Consider the following 19,663-nt stretch of genomic DNA (forward strand, 5'->3'; position numbering starts at 1 on the left):
GAACTAGGAATCAGATAAACTATGTAGAAGTTAAATCAGCGTGAGTTGGTGGCAGAGGTAAAAAGACACTCTTTCTGTAAAATGTATATTAGTAGCTGCCTCACAGAGATGTAGCAAGTTTGGTTGGGTAGTATTTACATGGTGCATTAAGCTTGATAAAAGTGACAATAAAAAGAAGTTATTGTTGACTAAAGTGAATTTTTAGAAATGAAACTTAGTATTTCTGCCTATCTCCATAAATAAATGGAAATGATACCATTAAAGCATTCATTCCTTTTTGATGTACCCTGGATGGAGAAGTTTTAATACTGCAGAATAAATATCTACATATTGAACTGTTGACATCATATCATCAAATGGCAGTGCTCTGGATAATTCCACTCTGAGCTGTGGAATATGTTACTTCCAACAAAAAGGAATGATAATCAAAATTGCTCAAGGTGGGATCAGCAATGTGTGATGCTGGGTTTGTGGTAACCAGCATCATGAGCTCAATACAGGAGTAACTGGATGAAATTCTCTGGCTTGTGTTACATAGGAGTTCAGATTAGCGGATTTAATGATCCCATCTGGCCTTAAAATCTCTTATCTAAGGAAAAGCAGGATTTTCTTTAAAAAAAAATAGCCCTGTGGCATAGCAAAATGGAAAGAAATAAGTAGTAACTAGTCATTATACTTCAGCAAGAAACTGAATCTTTCTCACAGCTCTTCCTTTGAGAGAATCCTCAATCCTAACCAAGCTGCAACAAACCTTGGCAGCATTCTCATATACAGACAGGGCAACATTTGATTTTTTTAAATATAATTTTGACAGATGTTATTGATATGTTTATTTTAAAACTTTTTTCAATGTTTATCAATTTAAGTTTGAGGGACATGATGGGGAACAGACAATTATTTAATGACAGGAGATGTGGAGATTCCAAAATTAAAGCTTTCTAGCTGTTAAAACACAAATTGTCAACATCACATGTCAAAATATTAAAAGTAAATATCCTCAAATCCAACTCTATTAAGTTCTCAAGCATCATTTTTCTTACTTTGCCTATCTGCAAATTTCAGTTAGTATCAATGGAAATATTTTTTTTCATCAATTTGCACATGTACAGTAAAATAAACGTTTACTGACATTTACCAATAAAATTTAATGTGCCCCAACCCCACTCATAGGCTTCTGTGTCCTGCCCTTTTCACTGGTAGGAAACAGCAGCTGCCACAGGGGAAAAGGCCATTTGGTAAATTGGGGCAATAAACCAAGCACAGATGGCAGTTTATATGCTTACACAGTTAAAGAAATTAATTTCTTAACTCAAGTGCTGGGGGCCATAGTTATGATCTGGGTGTGGAGAAATTGGACCATCAGTACGATTCTTCGTTTACTGAGGAAACAAAAAGAGTATAGGAGTTAATAACAACATGCACAGGACTAGCACTTAAAAATGCACAGCAGTCAGTATGCACAGTATTTTCTGCAAGCAGTCCTCAACTCCCAGCACTACAGAGAGAATAAGCAAGTGGAATTAACTACTCGCTGACAGGATGCAGACATTCAAACTATCCCCCACCCCTCTATTTATATATAAAAATAAAAACACCTACCATCTTTGCTCTTTCTCTCCTCCAGCTATAATAAATGATCTTACCCACCTTAATTTCCTGTCATCCCTACTTCTTAGATCTGTTGCAAAGCCCATCTGAACACAGCTTCATTGTAGCCTACACGGAGCTCTTTATTACAACTGTATATGGCAAAGCTAGATCAAGCTGACTGGTAATGGTGGGGTCTGGTCTCACTTCTGAAACAGGGAGACAGTGCCTCTAAAGCCTGAATTTAACTCATGTAAAATTCAGTAGATGTAAGGAAGGCAATAGCAGAAGTAAAGATTTAGACAGGGTCATGTTCTTTAGGGGTATAATTCACAAGATTCTATTTCCATACTCCACTCTGTTTTTTGTCCTGTGTTTGTTTGGTTTGTTTTCTTTTATGCCTTTGGACCCGTAAAGACTTCTGAGTAAGGCCCAGTAATATGCATGGTATTTTCCACTGCTATGAAGTGCCATACATATAAGCAGTGCTACGTAAATGAATTTTAAGGGGATAAATTCACTTGTTCATAGCTCAAGATATTTAAAAATATACACAACGTTTCATTGTGGCTTTGGCAAGATTGTCATGGATGACAAGTTTTGAGAGGAGATCTTTACTCTCTTATTGGATAATTAACAATAGTCATGGAGTAAAAGTAGCATAAAATCAAGGCTCCAACCCCAAATCTCTTTAGATTTAATATAAAGTTTGCTATTACGTTGTATAAATGTGTTTCAGATGCACTTCATCACTCAGTTTTAGCATACAAGTACACACCTTTGAGAATTAATCTTCTTTCCTTTTTTATTTAAAATTATTTTATATAAAAATTTGAAGTGGCTTAATCCTGGCCCTTTTCTTCAGTTAAGTTTCCTGGTTACCTGTTCTGGCCATTTGGCAGTAGGTGAAATTATCACCCCTGCCAGTCTCAGTGGTCCAGTCCACAGTCCTTATATGTCCTTATATTCATCATTGGACACATGTGCACGTGCACTCTCGCTGTCTCTCACACACACACATACACACTGTCCCACTCTTGCTCTCTCTCACGCACACATCCTGAGTACATTCCCTGCCTTTTACTTGTCTACATATTTTTTTAAATTACAAAATGGATTTTTTCCTATTAAAAATATATTTCACATTTGGTTTTAAATTTAAGCAACACACAGTGTGACAGAACTTGTCATGAATCATAGAATATCAGGGTTGGAAGGGACCTCAGGAGGTCATCTAGTCTAACTGCCTGCTTAATGCAGAACTGATCTCCAGACAGATTTTTGCCCCAGATCCCTAAATGGCCCCCTCCCAGATTTAGCTCATAACCCTGGGTTTAGTAGGCCAATGCTCAACCCACTGACCTATCCTTCCACAGAATCTGGTGCCCATGTGAGTCTAAATCTATTTCACAGAGGTTTTGGGATGGAGGGTGTTTCAAGATCTTAAATAAATAAAAAATCTTTACTGCTCTCTTTGGAGCTCATTACAAAACGTTAATGGTAACATAAGTTGATTGGTAGGATGACACATGAAAACTGGCCATTTCTCTGCTCTTTATGCAGACTTTGTTAGATCCCAGTAGTAAAGATTCAGAAAATCTTATTTCTGCCAATATTAATCGAGATAAAATCCAGACTAATGTAATATTATACAGTTTTGACTTCTTACTGCAACATGTTTCTCTTCAAGATTTCTCACTTTACTATTTCCATTTTGGAAGCTGCCTGTACAGAAAGATAATCAGGCTGTGACACCTTTTAAAAAAAAAAAATGTTTGTCACAAAATATAAAAACAAATGTAACTCAAAAAAATCTGTCCTCCTTGCTTTTGTTTCCAGAGATTGTGAGCTCCTAGAGCAAGCTCCTAGGAGCAAAGGCTTTTTTACAAATTGTATATTTGTACAGTGGAATCGCTAAGTCTTCCATTCACCGGCTAAAATCCCTTTAGCCTGGGTCTAGCATTTCCCCCAGTTCAGTCTTTGTTCTTCGGGCGTTTCCAGGAGTCTCCTTGGGTGTGGGAGAGTCAGTGAAGAACCAAGATGATGTCACTCCCCTATCTTATCTAGCTTTTGCATATAGAGGGAACCCTTTGTTTCAAAGCTTGATTCCAAAACCAGTCAGTGGAAAAATACTAAATCTCAAAATGGAGTCCAGCACCAAGTGACCTGGTCACATATTCCTGTGGTGTCACAGCAGCCATAAGAGGCTGTCTGTAGCATCGTTAGGAAGCCGCACTGGGTGAGAGATAAGCTTCTTCTAAGGCCTCTTTTTCTTTCTAATGGCCCTTCCCCAACCACTGTCTAGGCTGAGAGCATCTTGTCTAGTGAGCATTCCTCAGGTATAACCACGTTTGAGATACAGATACATAGTCAATATTCTTAACTTCAGATACAAAAAATGATACATGCACACAAATAGGATAATCATATTCAACAAATCACAACCTTTTCAATGATACTTCACATGACCTATCTTGCAGAAAATGCATCATAACTATGTCATAATCATATCATAATAATATCATTATGAAGAATATGGATGCAGTGTCACAAGACAATTGCTGAGCAACAGAGTTTGAATTTGAATAATTAAGACATAACTAGATTATTTTTAATAGTGAATAATGGCCAAATCTGGGCCGACAGTGACTGCTGGTGTCCTTAAAAGACTTATGCTTTTTCATTAAACTCACCAGATATAGACACAGACAATCCAAGTCAGATGATTCTTGACTAATGGTTTTTAGTGCTGAAAGAAACCATTCTCCAAAGGACTGAACCTTACCCTGTAAACTCCAGAAAACTCTCTTTAAGAGGATAGTGAATGAATATTTATTCACCTGGAAGGAAAAAGGGGACAGTTTGTAGAGAGTAGCACGATAAGCAGAGATGGTAGTAGAACTGAGATGTGGGAAGAGAGATCATTCTAGGGAATGGGGTTTAGCATTAAAGACGGAAACAGAGAAACAGCTCCCAGTAAGTGAAGATTGTGTTTGCCAAGTACACACTCCAAAGGGTCAGAAGTACCAGAGGAGGTAGATGGATGATGCCAACTGACGTCCATTCATTTCATAAGGAGCAGTCAAGAAAACCCATCTCCAATGAGATTAGAAACTGGGAGGATTAGAAATGTGCAAAAAAAGTTTGCCCAAAGAACAATAAAGCATAAGTTTGGCATTTTCATACAGTTTTTATTTGAGGGATCTTGAAAGTCTGACTTGATTATAATGACTCTGCCTTTGGCTTAATTAAATTTGGCTAAACTCAGTTACTTGGAATTAGAGTTTTGGAAACCTGCATGTAGTGGGTAAACTGAGATAAACATTAATCCTTGAGATTAATCCAGAAATGTAGCTGCTATCTAAAATATCAGGTATAGTGACATATTTACTTTGATCCAATGGAATTGCAGTATGCAAAATATGTAGAGAAATAATCATATACTACATGTATGGACTAGAAGTTTTCAAGTTGCTGGTGACAAAGCACGGTGGGATTGATTTAAATTTTGTCCAGCTATACTGAAAGAAAGACAGGATACATTTGATATAGATTTAATCAGGCCGCAACTTTATTATTAGATGTCTGGGTAGATAAAAGTGTACAGTGTAGGTAACCCCATGTTTATTCCATAATTACCTCAGAGGCTTTCACCAACCCCCTGTCTTTTTCCATCCAGGTCCCCCCATCCAATCCCTTGCTGAGACATTACCATCCACCCCCCTTCATAGGAGGGTTATGGTAGGCTATAAGAACCTGCTGTACCCAACCACCATCCCCATTCCATTCCTTTAATGAACACCTTTGTAAGTCCATTTCTAATCTATTTATCTGGTCACGACATACCTTCCCTATGGAATACATGCAATGGACATCTGCCACAAGGAGGCACTTGCAATTAGTTTTGCTGCCTCTCCATGTAAAAGGGAGCTTCACACACAAGCATGTCCACTTTTAAACTCTTCATCCCATCTAGTTCCCAGGGAATGAGTCAATGTTGCCAGGCTGGCCCCTTGTCTCCTTTTCAGTATTTTTTTCCTCTTCTCTCTGCCCCCGCCCCCAACCATAAAGCACTGTTTCTTTCATTTGGCCAGCCAGACAAATTCTGCCTCCCGGCCCTTCCACAATAAAGGTGAGGTGTGGTCATATTAATCAAGATTTAAATCAGAAAGCAGGAAACATGGATTTAAATAATCAGTTATAATTTTGTTTTGTATTTGTACTTTAATTATTTTCCTAAATAAAGGCTGATTCTCATTGGTTGGCAGCCATTAAAACACGTTGATTTGCAACTAAATATAGCCATTACATTAAATAGGATACTTTTTTTGGCTAATCAGGAGTATATAGTATATCTATATATATTTATTTAAGCAATTAGATACCAACATATATTTTTCAGTTTCTTAATTTTTACATTTTTATTATGTTAGAAAATGAATGATGCATTTCTTATTTAGTAGATGATTCATTTTTTTTTCAGTCATGAGTTGTCAAGCTGCATTTGAATGTAAATTGGAATTCAATTAAAATACATAAACTCAGCATTTAACATGGCTTGTATTAGGTAAATATAAGTACCTTAAATGTGCTAGGTGTATGAGAAACAAAAGGTACATTTATCAAAACTTGTTTTGCATTTAAAACTAACTGATTATTGAACTAATGAAATATTATCTATATTGATTGAATTGAACTGATTGTTTCTGGCCACCATATACGTCAAGATTTTAGAACTAGTACATCTCATCCTCTCACTTCTAGTTGTTTTTCATAGATTAGAAGAGGAAAACAAGCTTTCTTGCTTTTTCAGATCCCAATTGATTACTCAACTTTGAATGAACTAGACATTGACCTCTGAACTAGTTGAATAAATTGAAATGAAGACAATATTTTCTCTACACCTGCTGGCAAAATCTGGTGTTGCACTTCATCAAACTCTGGTTCCAGGTGCTTAAATGGGGACTTCCATCAGTTCAGTAGTTTGACTCTCATTAAAACCTTGACAGTAAACATGTATTGCTTGAATTTTATTATTTTGTATTTAATTTAAATTATTGTAATAGATTATAATAGGTTTAGGCCTTAACATAAATTTGAAATTCTAACAGTCTAATTTTAGATAGATTTTTAAAAGAAAAATATATAATTTAATTTAAATTTTAAAAATCCAATTTAAATAAAAAATCCAATGTTTTAATTTTTAAAATAATCATCAATTTTTAGCCTATGTGAAGCAAAGCAATATTTTGATTAAGTGATTAACAAAGGACCTAGAACTGACTATTCATAAAAGAGTGTGCTATAAGCCAACAATACTTTAGTACAGGGGTCGGCAACCTCTGGCATGAGGTTCACCAGGGTAAGCATCCTGGCCGGCCGGGCCAGTTTGTTTACCTGTCACATCAGCAGGTTTAGCCAATCACAGCTCCCACTGGCCGCAGTTTGCCGTCCCAGGCCAATGGGGGTGGCGTGAGCACTGTGGGCTGAGGGATATGCTGGCCGCAGCTTCCTGCCGCCCCCATTGGCCTGGGACGGCAAACCGCGGCCAGACAGAGCCGTGATCGGCCGAACCTGCCAACACGGCAGGTAAACAAACTGGCCTGGCTCGCCGGAGTACTTACCCTGGTGAGCCGCATGCCAGAGGTTGCCGATCCCTGCTTTAGTAGAACTATAAGTATATATCTTACTTTAGAATCCAATCAAGATCATGGCCCTATTGTGCTGGGTGGTATTGAAACACTTAGACAGACATGGTTCCTGCTCCAGAGAGTTAAGTCTAAAGACCTGGTCCAGTGTCCATTGGCGTCAATGGAAAGAATTGCATTAACTGCATAGGGTGATGAATTAGGCTTTATGAGTCTGATCCTAAGCCGTCAGCAACACGGATAGAAATACCTTTAAAAATGTGGTCCTTCCAATCTCACTACTTCAATAAACACCATAAAATGTTATTGAAATTTGCATTGGCTTTACTTTTGATATCAAGGAACACAGGTTTCACTCTGTCATTTGGTGCCAGGCAGATAGCCAACAGAGACTATTTCAGTTAAGATACTGAGAAAACAAGCCGTGCAAACCAGTCAGCCCAATGCAAATTGGTGATTAACATGACAGCTAGATGGGCTTGCGTGACCATAACATTATTAATTAAACAGCAGTTGGGTTAATCAAGATAGCAAAAGTAATTTGTTGGAATAAATATTTTATTAGTGTGCCCATCAATAAAGAGAAAGGACATGTTTTCATTAATTCATTTGTAATAATATTCAGATTGTGTCTGGTATAATCTGTTTAAAGATCTGGGTCTAATGGCTGCATAATGGTATGTTTCCACCTTATCATTTCCTGTTAATTGTACTGTAAATTTCAGTTACCTGATTGTAATTACTGGCATATAATTTATTAATTGAACTTTAGTGTCCACTGGTGACCAACTGAACATTATAGAAGAACGTGAAGAAGTTCTTTAGTTGTATGTGGCTTTCTTTTTAAACAATGTGAAGGACATAAATCCACACCGTGTAGACGCCAAGCATAGGAGTTTATTACACACAGCACTGGCGGAGTGTCATTTGGCTTATTAGGCTCAGAGACACTATCAATCAATTGATTACAATAGAATATATAGATTTTCCATGGGTGGGGGAAAGTGACGGGTAGGCAGTTGCACACCCCAGGATAGGTTTTGCAGCAAAACAAGATAGCATATTAGCCAGTGGTTAAAAGGTTACATAATGTCTCCGCCCATGGTCTCAAGTTAGCAAGTTAACATTTAATTAATACTTTGATAAAAAGTTATTAGTATAAAATATATATATTGAATTCTGATTTGGGGTCCATAGGAATGGAGCAACTCCTTTGTTTGTCCACCAGGTACATTCCTAGAGGTTAAAGCAAAGAAACAGTGAAAGTATATGACAATAAAGATTGTCCCCTTTATGTCTTAAGGCAGGCACTGGTCCCTGGGAAGAGAGGTGGAAGGATGTCATATCTTATACTGACATGTGCCAACTTTTCATAAACTCAAGGTTGGATCTGTGGGAAGAACGTTTCCTACAGAAGAGACTGACACAATAGGAACAGGGATCCTTTGTTCAATTTGCAACTCTGAATAAGACACAATTATTTAGTTGTTAGCTCCTACACCTGGCAATTTGCTGACCAGGCCTATTTTAGCAAAACAAGATTATTTGTTTACCCCAGCTTTCTCTTAACTAATCACTATTTGCTAGGCCTCTGGTCTCTTGACCAAACTCTGGACTTTGGGTCTGAGAAAGAGCTGGCACAATCCATATACCAGGTTGTTATATAAAATGCACATGGATTTTAACCCTTCACAATGTGTATTCTTTCATTCAATTAGTAGGAAGACGTTCATTAAAGGGTGGGAGGGGGTTATGATGTATGCCACCAGATTTTCCCTGTCCCCCCTCAAATTATGCTTGTATTACATACTTTGGTAAGATATAAATAAAGAGATTGCTTACTCCCACTCATGATAAAGAATCACATTTAGTGCACTGTGAAGAAGTTGTATATTTTAAACATAGTCCCTAAACAACACATAGCATGTAATTTGGATTTCTATCAGGATGAGGGAGGCTTAAAAGCTAGAGCATAGAGTTATACAAAAAGCACAGGTTGTCACAGTTCAGGGCAACTGCACTTGTGTTCCCCCTCTGTGTGAAGGACACATACTTCAGGCTTCTGGCTCCCAGTGGTTCCCTTTCCCGGTGAAGACCTTCATTTCTCCCTGCTGGCTGGGGATTTTAAAATTGTACAGTTCCTTGTCTTTCACTGTGATATCTCCAGCAAGTCAGGTCGTCTAAAAAGGCTACTGTCTGCACTTTGCTTCCTCTTCAAGGGCTATGACTCGTGGTTTTTTCCCCCACAGTTATAAGTTACCACACAGCTCCTTCTAAATAAGCAAATTTGTTCTTAATTTTTAGTTTTATGTTTGAGGCCTACAGTTGAGCTGAGTATGCACTCGGGAAAGTCTTTATCATTGGGAACTTGATCTCCAGCATTGCTGCATCATTACATAGTCAGTTTGGTTCTTTGTCATATTGTCAGGTGACCTCCACATTTATAAATATCTAGGATGTTGGGTGAAGATGGTGTTTGTAATGACTCAGGATTCCCGCCAAGACCTTTCCCACTTGGTTTATCCAGAACACCTCATCTAGTTCTGGGAGAACACTTCATCCAATTCTCTGGGATCCAGAAACTCAGTTTGACTACAACATGTTGGTGAGATTACTTTATTAAGAACATAGGAACAGCCATACTGGGTCAGACCAAAGGCTTTAAAATTTGCTACAAAGTCTACTCTGGTTTAGCTGGAAAATTAAACTGTTGCTTCTGTTTTGACCAAGATAACTAACAACCTTTTAAATTACCTCACTGTAGCCAGAACGCCCAGACCCAAACTCTCTAGTCATCAGAACATAAGAACTGCCATACTGGGTGAGCCCAAAGGTCCGTCTAGCCCAGTATCCTGTCTTCCATAAGTGGCCAATGCAACATGCCCCAGAGGGAATGAACAGAACAGGTTATCATCAAGTGATCCATCCCCTGTCACCCATTCCCAGCTTCTGGCAAACAGAAGCTAGGGACACCATCCCTGCCCATCCTGGCTAATAGTCATTGATGGACCTAACCTCCATGGTCTGTTTTGGGACCGGCTCTGTTCAATATCTTCATCAACGACTTAGATATTGGCATAGAAAGTACACTTATTAAGTTTGCAGATGATACCAAACTGGGAGGGATTGCAACTGCTTTGGAGGATAGGGTCATGATTCAAAATGATCTGGACAAATTGGAGAAATAGTCTGAGGTAAGCAGGATGAAGTTTAACAAAGACAAATGCAAAGTGCTCCACTTAGGAAGGAACAATCAGTTTCACACATACAGAATGGGAAGAGACTGTTTAGGAAGGAGTATGGCAGAAAGAGATCTAGGGGTTATAGTGGACCACAAGCTAAATATGAGTCAACAGTGTGATGCTGTTGCAGCAAACATCATTCTGGGATGCATTAACAAGGGTGTTGTGAGCAAGACACAAGAAGTCATTCTTCGGCTCTACTCTGCACTGGTTAGGCCTCAATTGGAGTATTGTGTCCAGTTCTGGGCACCACATTTCAAGAAAGTGTGGAGAAATTGGAGAGGGTCCAGAGAAGAGCAACAAGAATGTTTAAAGGTCTAGAGAAAGTGACCTATGAAGGAAGGCTGAAAGAATTGGGTTTGTTTAGTTTGGAAAAGAGAAGACTGAGAGGGGACATGATAGTAGTTTTCAGGTATCTAAAAGGGTGTCATAAGGAGGAGGGAGAAAATTTGTTCACCTTAGCCTCTAAGGATAGAACAAGAAGCAATGGGCTTAAACTGCAGTAAGGGAGGTTTAGGTTGGACATTAGGAAAAAGTTCCTAACTATCAGGATGGTTTAGCCCTGGAATAAATTGCATAGGGAAGTTGTGGAATCTACATCTCTGGAGATATTTAAGAGTAGGTTATATAAATGTCTATCTGGGATGATCTAGACTGTATTTGGTCCTGCCATGAGGGCAGGGGACTGGACTCGGTCACCTCTCAAAGGTTCTTCCAGTCCTAGAATCTATGAACTTATCTAGTTCTTTTTTGAACCCTGTTATAGCCTTGGCCTTCTCAACATCCTCTGGTAAGGAGTTCTCATAACCCACAAGGTTGACTGTGGGTTATGTGAAAAAATACTTCCTTTTGTTTGTTTTAAACCTACTGCCTAGTGACCCCTAGTTCCTGTATTATGAGAAGGAGTAAATAACACTTCCATATTTACTTTCTTCACATCAGTCATGATTTTATAGATGTCTATCATATTCCCCCCCCTTAGTCGTCACTTTTCCAAGCTGAAAAGTCCCAGTCTTATTAATCTTTCCTCATACGGCAGCCGTTCTATACCCCTAATCATTTTTGTTGCCCTTTTCTGTTTCCTTTCCAATTCCAACATATCTTTTTTGAGATAGGGCAACCACATCTGCATGCACTGTTCAAGATGTAGGCATACCATAGATTTATATAGAGGCAATATAATATTTTCTGTCTTATTATCTATTCCTTTCTTAATGATTCCCAACATTGTTGGCCTTTTTGACTGACGCTGCACATTGAGTGGATGTTTTCAGAGAACTATCCACAGTGACTCCAAGATCTTTCTTGAGCGGTAACAACTAATTTAGACCCTATCATTTTAGATATATATAGGGAGGGTTATGTTTTCCAGTGTGCATTACTTTTCATTTATCAACATTGAATTTCATCTGCCATTTTGTTGTCCAGTCACTCCATTTTGAGAGATCCTTTTGTAGCTCTTCGTGGTCTGCTTGGTTCTTAACTATCTTGAGCAGTTTTGTATCATGTGCAAATTTTGCCACCTCACTGTTTACTCTTTTTCCAGATCATTTATGAATATGTTGAATAAGACTGGGCCCAGTACAGATCCCTGGGGGACACCACTATTTACCTCTCTCCCTTCTAAAAACTGGCTATTTATTCCTGCACTTTGTTTCCTATCTTTTAACCAGTTACCAATGCATGAAAGGACCTTCCATCTTATCCCATGACCGCTGACCTTGCTTAAGAGCCTTTGATGAGGGACCTTGTCAAAGGCTTTCCAAAAATCTAAGTACACTGTACCCACTGGATCCCCCTTGTCCACGTGTTTGTTGATCTCCTCAAAGAATTCTAGTAGATTGGTGTGGCATGATTTCCTGTTACAAAAACCATGTTGACTTTCCCCCAACAAATTATGTTCATCTATGTGTCTGACAATTTTATTCTTTACTATAGTTTCTTACCAGCCTGTAATTTCCAAGATCAATCTGGAACCCTTTTTAAAAAATTGGTGTCACATTAGCAATCCTCCAGTCATTTGTACAGAAGCTAATTTAAATGATCGGTTACATACCACAGTTACTAGTTCTGCAATTTCACATTTGAGTTCCTTCAGAACTCTTGGGTGAATATCATCTGGTCCTGGTGACTTATTACTGTTTAGTTTATCGATTTATTCCAAAACCTCCTCTAATGACACCTCAGGCTGGAACAGTACCTTAGATTTGTCACCTAAAAAGAATGGCTCAGGTTTGGAAATCTCCTTCACATCCTCAGCTGTGAAGAATGATGAGTGTTCCTTTAGCATCTCGATCATCCAGTGGCCCTACTGGTTGTTTAGCAGGCTACCTGCTTCTGATGTACTTTAAAAAAATGTTGCTATTACTTTTTGAGTCTTTGGCTACTTGGTCTTCAACTTCTTTTTTGGCCTTCCACATGATATTTTTACACTTCATTTGCTGGAGTTTATGCTCCTGTCTATTTTCCTCACTGGGATTTAACTTCCACTTTTTAAAGGATGCCTTTTTGCCTCTTACTGCTTCTTTTACATTGTTGTTTAGCCACCGTGGCACTTTTTTGGTTCTCTTACTATGTTTTTTAATTTGGGGTATACATTTAATTTGAGCCTCTATTATAGTGTCTTTAAAAAGTTTCCATGCAGCTTGCAGGGATTTTCCTTTTTGCACTGTATTTTTTAATTTCTGTTTCACTGACTTCCCCATTTTTGTGTATTTCCTCTTTGTGAAATTAAATGCTACAGTGTTGGGCTGATATGGTGTTTTCCCTGCCACAGGGATGTTAAAATTAATTATATTATGCTCACTATAACCAAGTGAACCAGCTATATTCACCTCTTGGACCAGATCCTGTTCTCCACTGACGACTAAATCAAGAATTGCCTCTCTTCTTGTGGGTTCCAGAACTAGCCGCTCCAAGAAGCTGTCATTGAAGGTGTCAAGAAACTTTATCTCTCCATCCCATCCTGAGGTGACGTGTACCCAGTCAGTATGGAGATATTTGAAATCCCCCATTATTATTGAGTTTTTCATTTTTATAGCCACTCTAATCTCTCTGAGCATTTCATCCTGGTCAGGTGGTTGGTAATATATCCCTACTGCTATATTCTTATTATTATAACATGGAATAACTATCCATAGAGATTGTATGATACAGTTGGGTTCATTTAAGATTTTTACTTCATTTGATTCTACGTTTTCTTTCAAATGTAGAGCCACTCCACCACCAGCATGACCTGTTTTATCCTTCCTATATATTTTGTACCCTGGTATTACTGTGTTCCATTGATTATCCTCATTCCACCAAGTTTCTGTGATGCCTATTATATCAATATCCTCATTTAATATGAAGTACGTTAGTTCACCCATCTTATTATTTAGATGTCTAGCATTTATATATAAGCGCTTTAAAAACCTGTCACTTTTTAACTGTCTACCATTACAGGATGTAATTGAATAGGACTCTTTTCATTTGGTTGTTTCTTACCCCCAGATACTACCCATATTTTATCATTGTCCATCCTCTCCTCCTTTCTAGGATATAGAGAATCTCCATTAATAGATCCTCCCCTAAGAAATGTCTCTGTCCAAACCATGTGCTCCTCTGTACCTGTCGGCTTTCCCCTAGTCCTTAGTTTAAAAACTGCTCTATGACCTTTTTAATTTTAAGTGTCAGCATTACATTAGGCATGTAACAGCCCTATACCCTCACTGGCCAGGCCCAGATGCAATTCCAAATCATATCACACACTACACAGTTTGCATACATTTTTCCTAGTTACTAACAACTATGTTTCTTGAATCTTATTGGTTTGGACATTGTATGATTATGTAAGAACCAATCACTTTACAGCACATATAAGGATCAATCACTTATGTCCTCACCTTATGTACATTTCAAGCTTAACATTTCAGGGTATTCCCACCTACCTCAACTAGCCTGAAAACACCATCTTCAGCACACAGCCTGTCATGAACTTGTTTAGTTTAGCCTTGCACTCAAATCAAGCTATATTCAATCTACTGATGCCCAGCAAGACCTACACCTATAATGACTCAATGATTATAGAAGCAGAATTCAACTAACCACCTTCCTCTCTCATTTTGTTAGCCCAGACCATTATTTCCCATTACTTCTTTATGAGAGTTTGCAACTCCAACTTTTCCATTCAAGTCCCCAAATAGAAGGGTGATATCTTTATTTGGTGTTTCAGTAAGTGTTTCTTCAGGTCATTCATAGAACTCATCAATCATATAATTGTAAACTGCTGTTGTAGGGGCATATACCTATATGATTGACATATTGATTGGCTTTGCCCGTAGGCCAATTTTAATGATTCTATCATTGGATTATATCCAGACACACACTCTGATGTCTCCTTGGATAAGATAAATGTAATCCCACTGTCTCTCCTGGGGGAAATATAGTGCCTGAAGATAGCACCAAGAACAAGAATGACCTGAGCCTTCATAAATGAATCATCAGAGTGGGAACATGAAATATGAGGCGCATGTATGAAGGAAAGCTTGCCATTGTGACCAAAGAATTGGAGAGGTGTAAGATAGAACTTTGTGGAATCTCAGAGCTGTGCTGGAAGGATAGGGATGATTTCATGATAATGGATGGATACATAACATACTATTCTCTCTTATAACTAGGTTTCAAATCATCTAAAAATGTTTAGGTCAAAGCCTATGCCTTGAATTGCATCTGAAAAATATTGGCAGCAGTGCAGATCAAGGCACAAGAATAACATGTTTCCTATGAAAAGTTCTTTTAAGCAAATAACAAATGACCTTCTGCAGCAACTGAAATTTCCAAGTGGCATGATATTACTGTTCTCATGCTTATAGCCAGTGACAGTTTTTCTGAGTTTGCCGATGAACACTAGTCAGTCAGGACCTGTGGTCTTCAAGACTCACCCCCACATACATAGCACTGCAGTAATCCAATCAGCAGACGACAATGGCCTGGATAACGGGTAGAAGAGTTTTCATTAGAACTGATTTTATAATACAAAAAAATGCTCTGTTATTTGTAGTGTTATATTATTCACTGTTCTTGACAACTAGACCACACAGCTTATTTGTGTAAATGTCTGCAAATCACACACATTTCACAATTTTTTCCACAAATAATTATTCCACTGGAAGTATGTACAGGAAATGCATGCTATTGAGCATCCTTTGGTCATTGTTCTTGTATTCAAACAATTTTAGAGTGCAGAAATAAAACCAAATGACTTAGGTGACCGCATCACACAACACAAATAATTAATAGCCAACAGTCAAAGCGAAGCTGAGAAGCACATCCTATGCTGAAATTTGTATAGCACAACTAGAGGTTTCCAGACATGGAGGAAATTGTAGTGTAGATGCCGCTGCACACCCATTATCATCACCTGCACCTTCTGAATTCACCATCGCTAGTTAATTTCCCAAAGAACTTTAAATGTGTAGTTGTTTCTTTTTCTTGTAGAACAACTTATTATAAAAGGCAAAACAAAATAGATAGACTCTCCAGCAGTCCAGTGCCTTTCCACACCATGCAGAAACCGTGGTTCATTACTGACTCACAGGAATGCAGTGTTTGAGATGTGGAGTTTGACTTAGACCTGGTGTGATATGGAGTTTAAGAAATATGGGAGGACCAGTGATTGTGGGCATGGTGAGTGAAAAATCTTGGAATCAATGGGTATGCTGCCATGACAGACTGCACTTCCCTGAGACCACTTCTAGCTGTGCAGGGCTAGCAATACCATGATACTGCTTTTAAGGTTCTTATGGCAATCTAAAGTTTTTCTGAGACTGACATAGAACACTACTTGCCCTGTGTGCAAAGGAAAAAACAATTAAATAGAGGGTTCTGGGGAGGCTTTTAAGGCTAAAGTAATTATCCAGTAGCACAAAATACATAACTTTGATGACCCTCACCTATGATGGTAGCAAAGCGACTTAGTACACTAAAATGCTTAATGCTTTTGTGAATTGACCTTCTATTTTCTGAAGTTGAAGAGAACTACCAGGTTTGGATCTGAGCTCAAAATGTGTATCACTGTATGTTTGCTTGGGGGAGGGTTGATGAGGGAAAATAGAGAGAAGACAGAGAAAGAGAGAGAGAATCTATGGGCATTCCTATGTCTTTTACATGGTGCAAACTGAGGAGACAGTTTTTATTAGCAGTGCTATGGCTGTGTACAAAACTTTACTTCTTATATTGCTGCTTTTGCTAAGCAGGTGTCAGTATAATATATACATTCTATACCCTTTATAAGGCAGTTTGAACGTGCCAATAATGGTTTTGTATCATGAACTCTTATATAATTGGGAACCAGCCATGTTTACTATTACTTGAACATAACATCATATCCGAGAGCTTTCCTATAGATAATAGCATATTTTAGGTATAAATACCCATCTTTAACATAGCAAAAAAAATTAATATAGCAAATTAGGTCACAAGTACCTTACCCTGATTTTACCAGTCATGTAGTGTACAATGTGTGTTCTATCATTGGGCCAACTGGAGCGCTAGATATGAGAGATGATGGCAGAAAAACAAGCTGTTTTTCTGGATTATATGTTGTCTGAAGATTGTACTGAAATTGCTTTAATGAAAAAGCATCCACAATTAGTGCCTACAGTATTAAATCTATAAATGAAATGCTAAGGATCAGATTTAATGACCCATGTGAAGGCTTACAACAGGCTGTAGCAACAGCTCAAGGAGTTCCCTACAGGGTTGGTGAAGAGATAAAAGTAGACCCCATGCCTCTCTTGTATCACAGAATCATAGGACTGGAAGTGACCTCGAGAGGTCATGTAGTCCAGTCCCCCGCATGAGGCCTCTGGAGGCTTCAAGGAGGAGGATGGTGATGTAGAAACAACTGATATTCTCTTTTCTATATAGGCAGGGGGAGTTCCTCACACAGTGTCTATCACTTAGCCTCAAGTGCCACATATAAATGATAGAAGACATTTGACTGGGAACAATCATAAACAAAAGTGAAATTCTACTCCTTTTTGTCTTTGAGCAGGCTCCCTGGTATGGCTTGTAAAGATGCTGGCACAACCAAAGTGAAAGGCAGGTTGGCATGATTTCTTGCCTCAAATGTACCCTGTCTGGATAATGTTACGTTATCTCTGTTAGAAACAGCTTACTCTGGGTCCTCATAAATGTGTGTGAAGAGCAATTTTTTGTTTGAAATGAACCAGATTGCAGTTATCTTTACAAAAAAATCCCAGAGGAGGGTAACCCCCAACATTTCTACAAGGCTTTCATATTAAACAGGTTGAACACTTGGCTATATTATCTATATACTCAGTATATTTTCTGAGGGGAGGGATAGTTCAGTGTTTTAAGCATTGACCTGCTAAATCCAGGGTTGGGAGTTCAATCCTTGAGGGGGCCAATTAGGGAGCTAGGGAAAAAAATCTTTCTGGGGATTGGTCTTGCTTTAAGCAGGGGTTTGGACTAGATGACCTCCTGAGGTCCCTTCCAAACCTAGTATTCTATGATTCTGAGAGTATAGATTTCTTGGGCAGTGAAGTTTAATGGGTAAGGTTTGTACAATGTGTCTTTGTATGATCACGTGCTGAAATCTGCTTTTAAATTAAGAAAATGAAAGAACAAATTTTTTGAAATACAATCTTGGCCGCTGTATTTATTGAGTGTTTGTGCATTTTCTAACTAACAAATTATTTTCCTCTTATTTTCATGCAGTTGATTGGTTTTGTGTATGCCTGTTACGTGATCAGTGTTTTCATGGAAGAAGAGGACAGCTGTAAGTACTGATACACATCTACTCATCTCTGGAGCTACAGTGTCTGGGGTGAGACTTAGTCTTGCAATAGCCAAGTATAGAGACAAAGAACCAAATTTACAAAATGTAGCCTTCATTTGCACACAGACAATTTTGTTTCTGCAAACACTCTCATGATAGAATTATTGTGTGCAAAACCCACCTAGATGGATTTTGTGAACTACCACAGCCACATTAAAGCCGTATTGCTCAAAAATGTGAGCAAGAGTGTGTGTATCCAAGGTTTGGTATATGTAAAAACAGCTTGGATTGAGGCCTTTTTGAAAATGTGTCCTGAAGATATTTAACTTTGGGTTTAAAAATGACCAGAGGGTCAACAGTGACGTTAATGGTAAGGTACTGGACAAGTCACATTGGCAATGAACAATACACCTATCATTGCACTGCAGTGGACACACTCACAGTACTGTTACAGCCAATAGACACTTGAAATGCAGCTCTCACATTTTAAATTTGCCTTTAACAAGAAAAAATAAAACTAAGTAGTTTGCAAAGTTAGGAAAGAAGGAAGGAAGACCCTATAAAATAAGTATTGATCAAAAGCCAGTAAGGAAGCTCTTCAAAAACCTGAATATGAACAAAACAGTCAGTCCAGCTGATGTGTGCGACTCCCAGAGTTCCCAGAACTGTGAGTCAGCTTCTTACCCCCTGCATCTAGTTGAAGCTGAGTGTCAGCGCTGTAGCACCACCAGCGTTTCAGCCACTCAAGCACTCTCCTCTGGGCTTATGCCAGCCCTTCTATTGCCTTGCACGTTAACAATCAATGCATCCCAATCCCTGAGTCCCTTTGAATTGTTCTCCTGTGATATTTAATCCTTGACTCACAGAAATTCCAGATCTTCTACACCAGGGATTGGCAACCTTTGGCACGCGACCCATCAGGGAAATCCGCTGGTGGGCCGGGACAGTTTGTTTACCTACAGCATCCGCAGGTTCAGCCGATCACAGCTCCCACTGGTCATGGTTTGCTGTTCCAGGGAAATGGGGGCTACAGGAAGCACCAGCCAGCACGTCCCTTGGCCCACACTGCTTCCTGCAGCCCCCATTAGCCTGGAACAGCAAACCGCGACCAGTGGGAGCTGCGGTTGGCTGAACCTGTGGATGCTGCAGGTAAACAAACCGTCCCGGCCTGCCAGCGGATTTCCTTGATGGGCCACATGCCAAAGGTTGTCGATCCCTGCTGTACACCCAAAGGTGTGCAGGGCACCCCAGTTTCCCCTTAAACCAATGCTCCTGTAAACCACACAGGACTTGTGAGCCCTTAGGATAAAGCAAAGGTAGGTTTATTTAAGAAAGAATAAAGATTTAACTAGAAACGAGAGTGGTGGAAACAGTGGTAATGATAGAAACTAAAATATAAAATG

General features: G+C 38.8%; 1 protein-coding gene across 5 annotated transcripts in view; it reads left to right on the forward strand.

The window, feature by feature from the left end:
* Positions 1-19,663, forward strand: part of NKAIN3 (sodium/potassium transporting ATPase interacting 3) — a 547,209-nt gene that overhangs the window by 492,512 nt on the left and 35,034 nt on the right. For 3 of the 5 annotated variants that reach the window (XM_030553163.1, XM_030553160.1, XM_030553161.1), the window contains exon 5: positions 18,200-18,260. The exons of 1 other annotated variant lie outside the window; for it this stretch is intronic. In XM_030553163.1, coding sequence (XP_030409023.1) covers positions 18,200-18,260 — 61 coding nt within the window. Of the gene's footprint in view, positions 1-18,199; positions 18,309-19,663 lie in introns of all 5 variants that reach the window. One more of the 5 variants, XM_030553164.1, reaches the window with a different exon arrangement.

This window comes from Gopherus evgoodei, chromosome 2 (assembly GCF_007399415.2).
Source record: "Gopherus evgoodei ecotype Sinaloan lineage chromosome 2, rGopEvg1_v1.p, whole genome shotgun sequence".
NCBI classification, from domain to species: domain Eukaryota; kingdom Metazoa; phylum Chordata; order Testudines; family Testudinidae; genus Gopherus; species Gopherus evgoodei.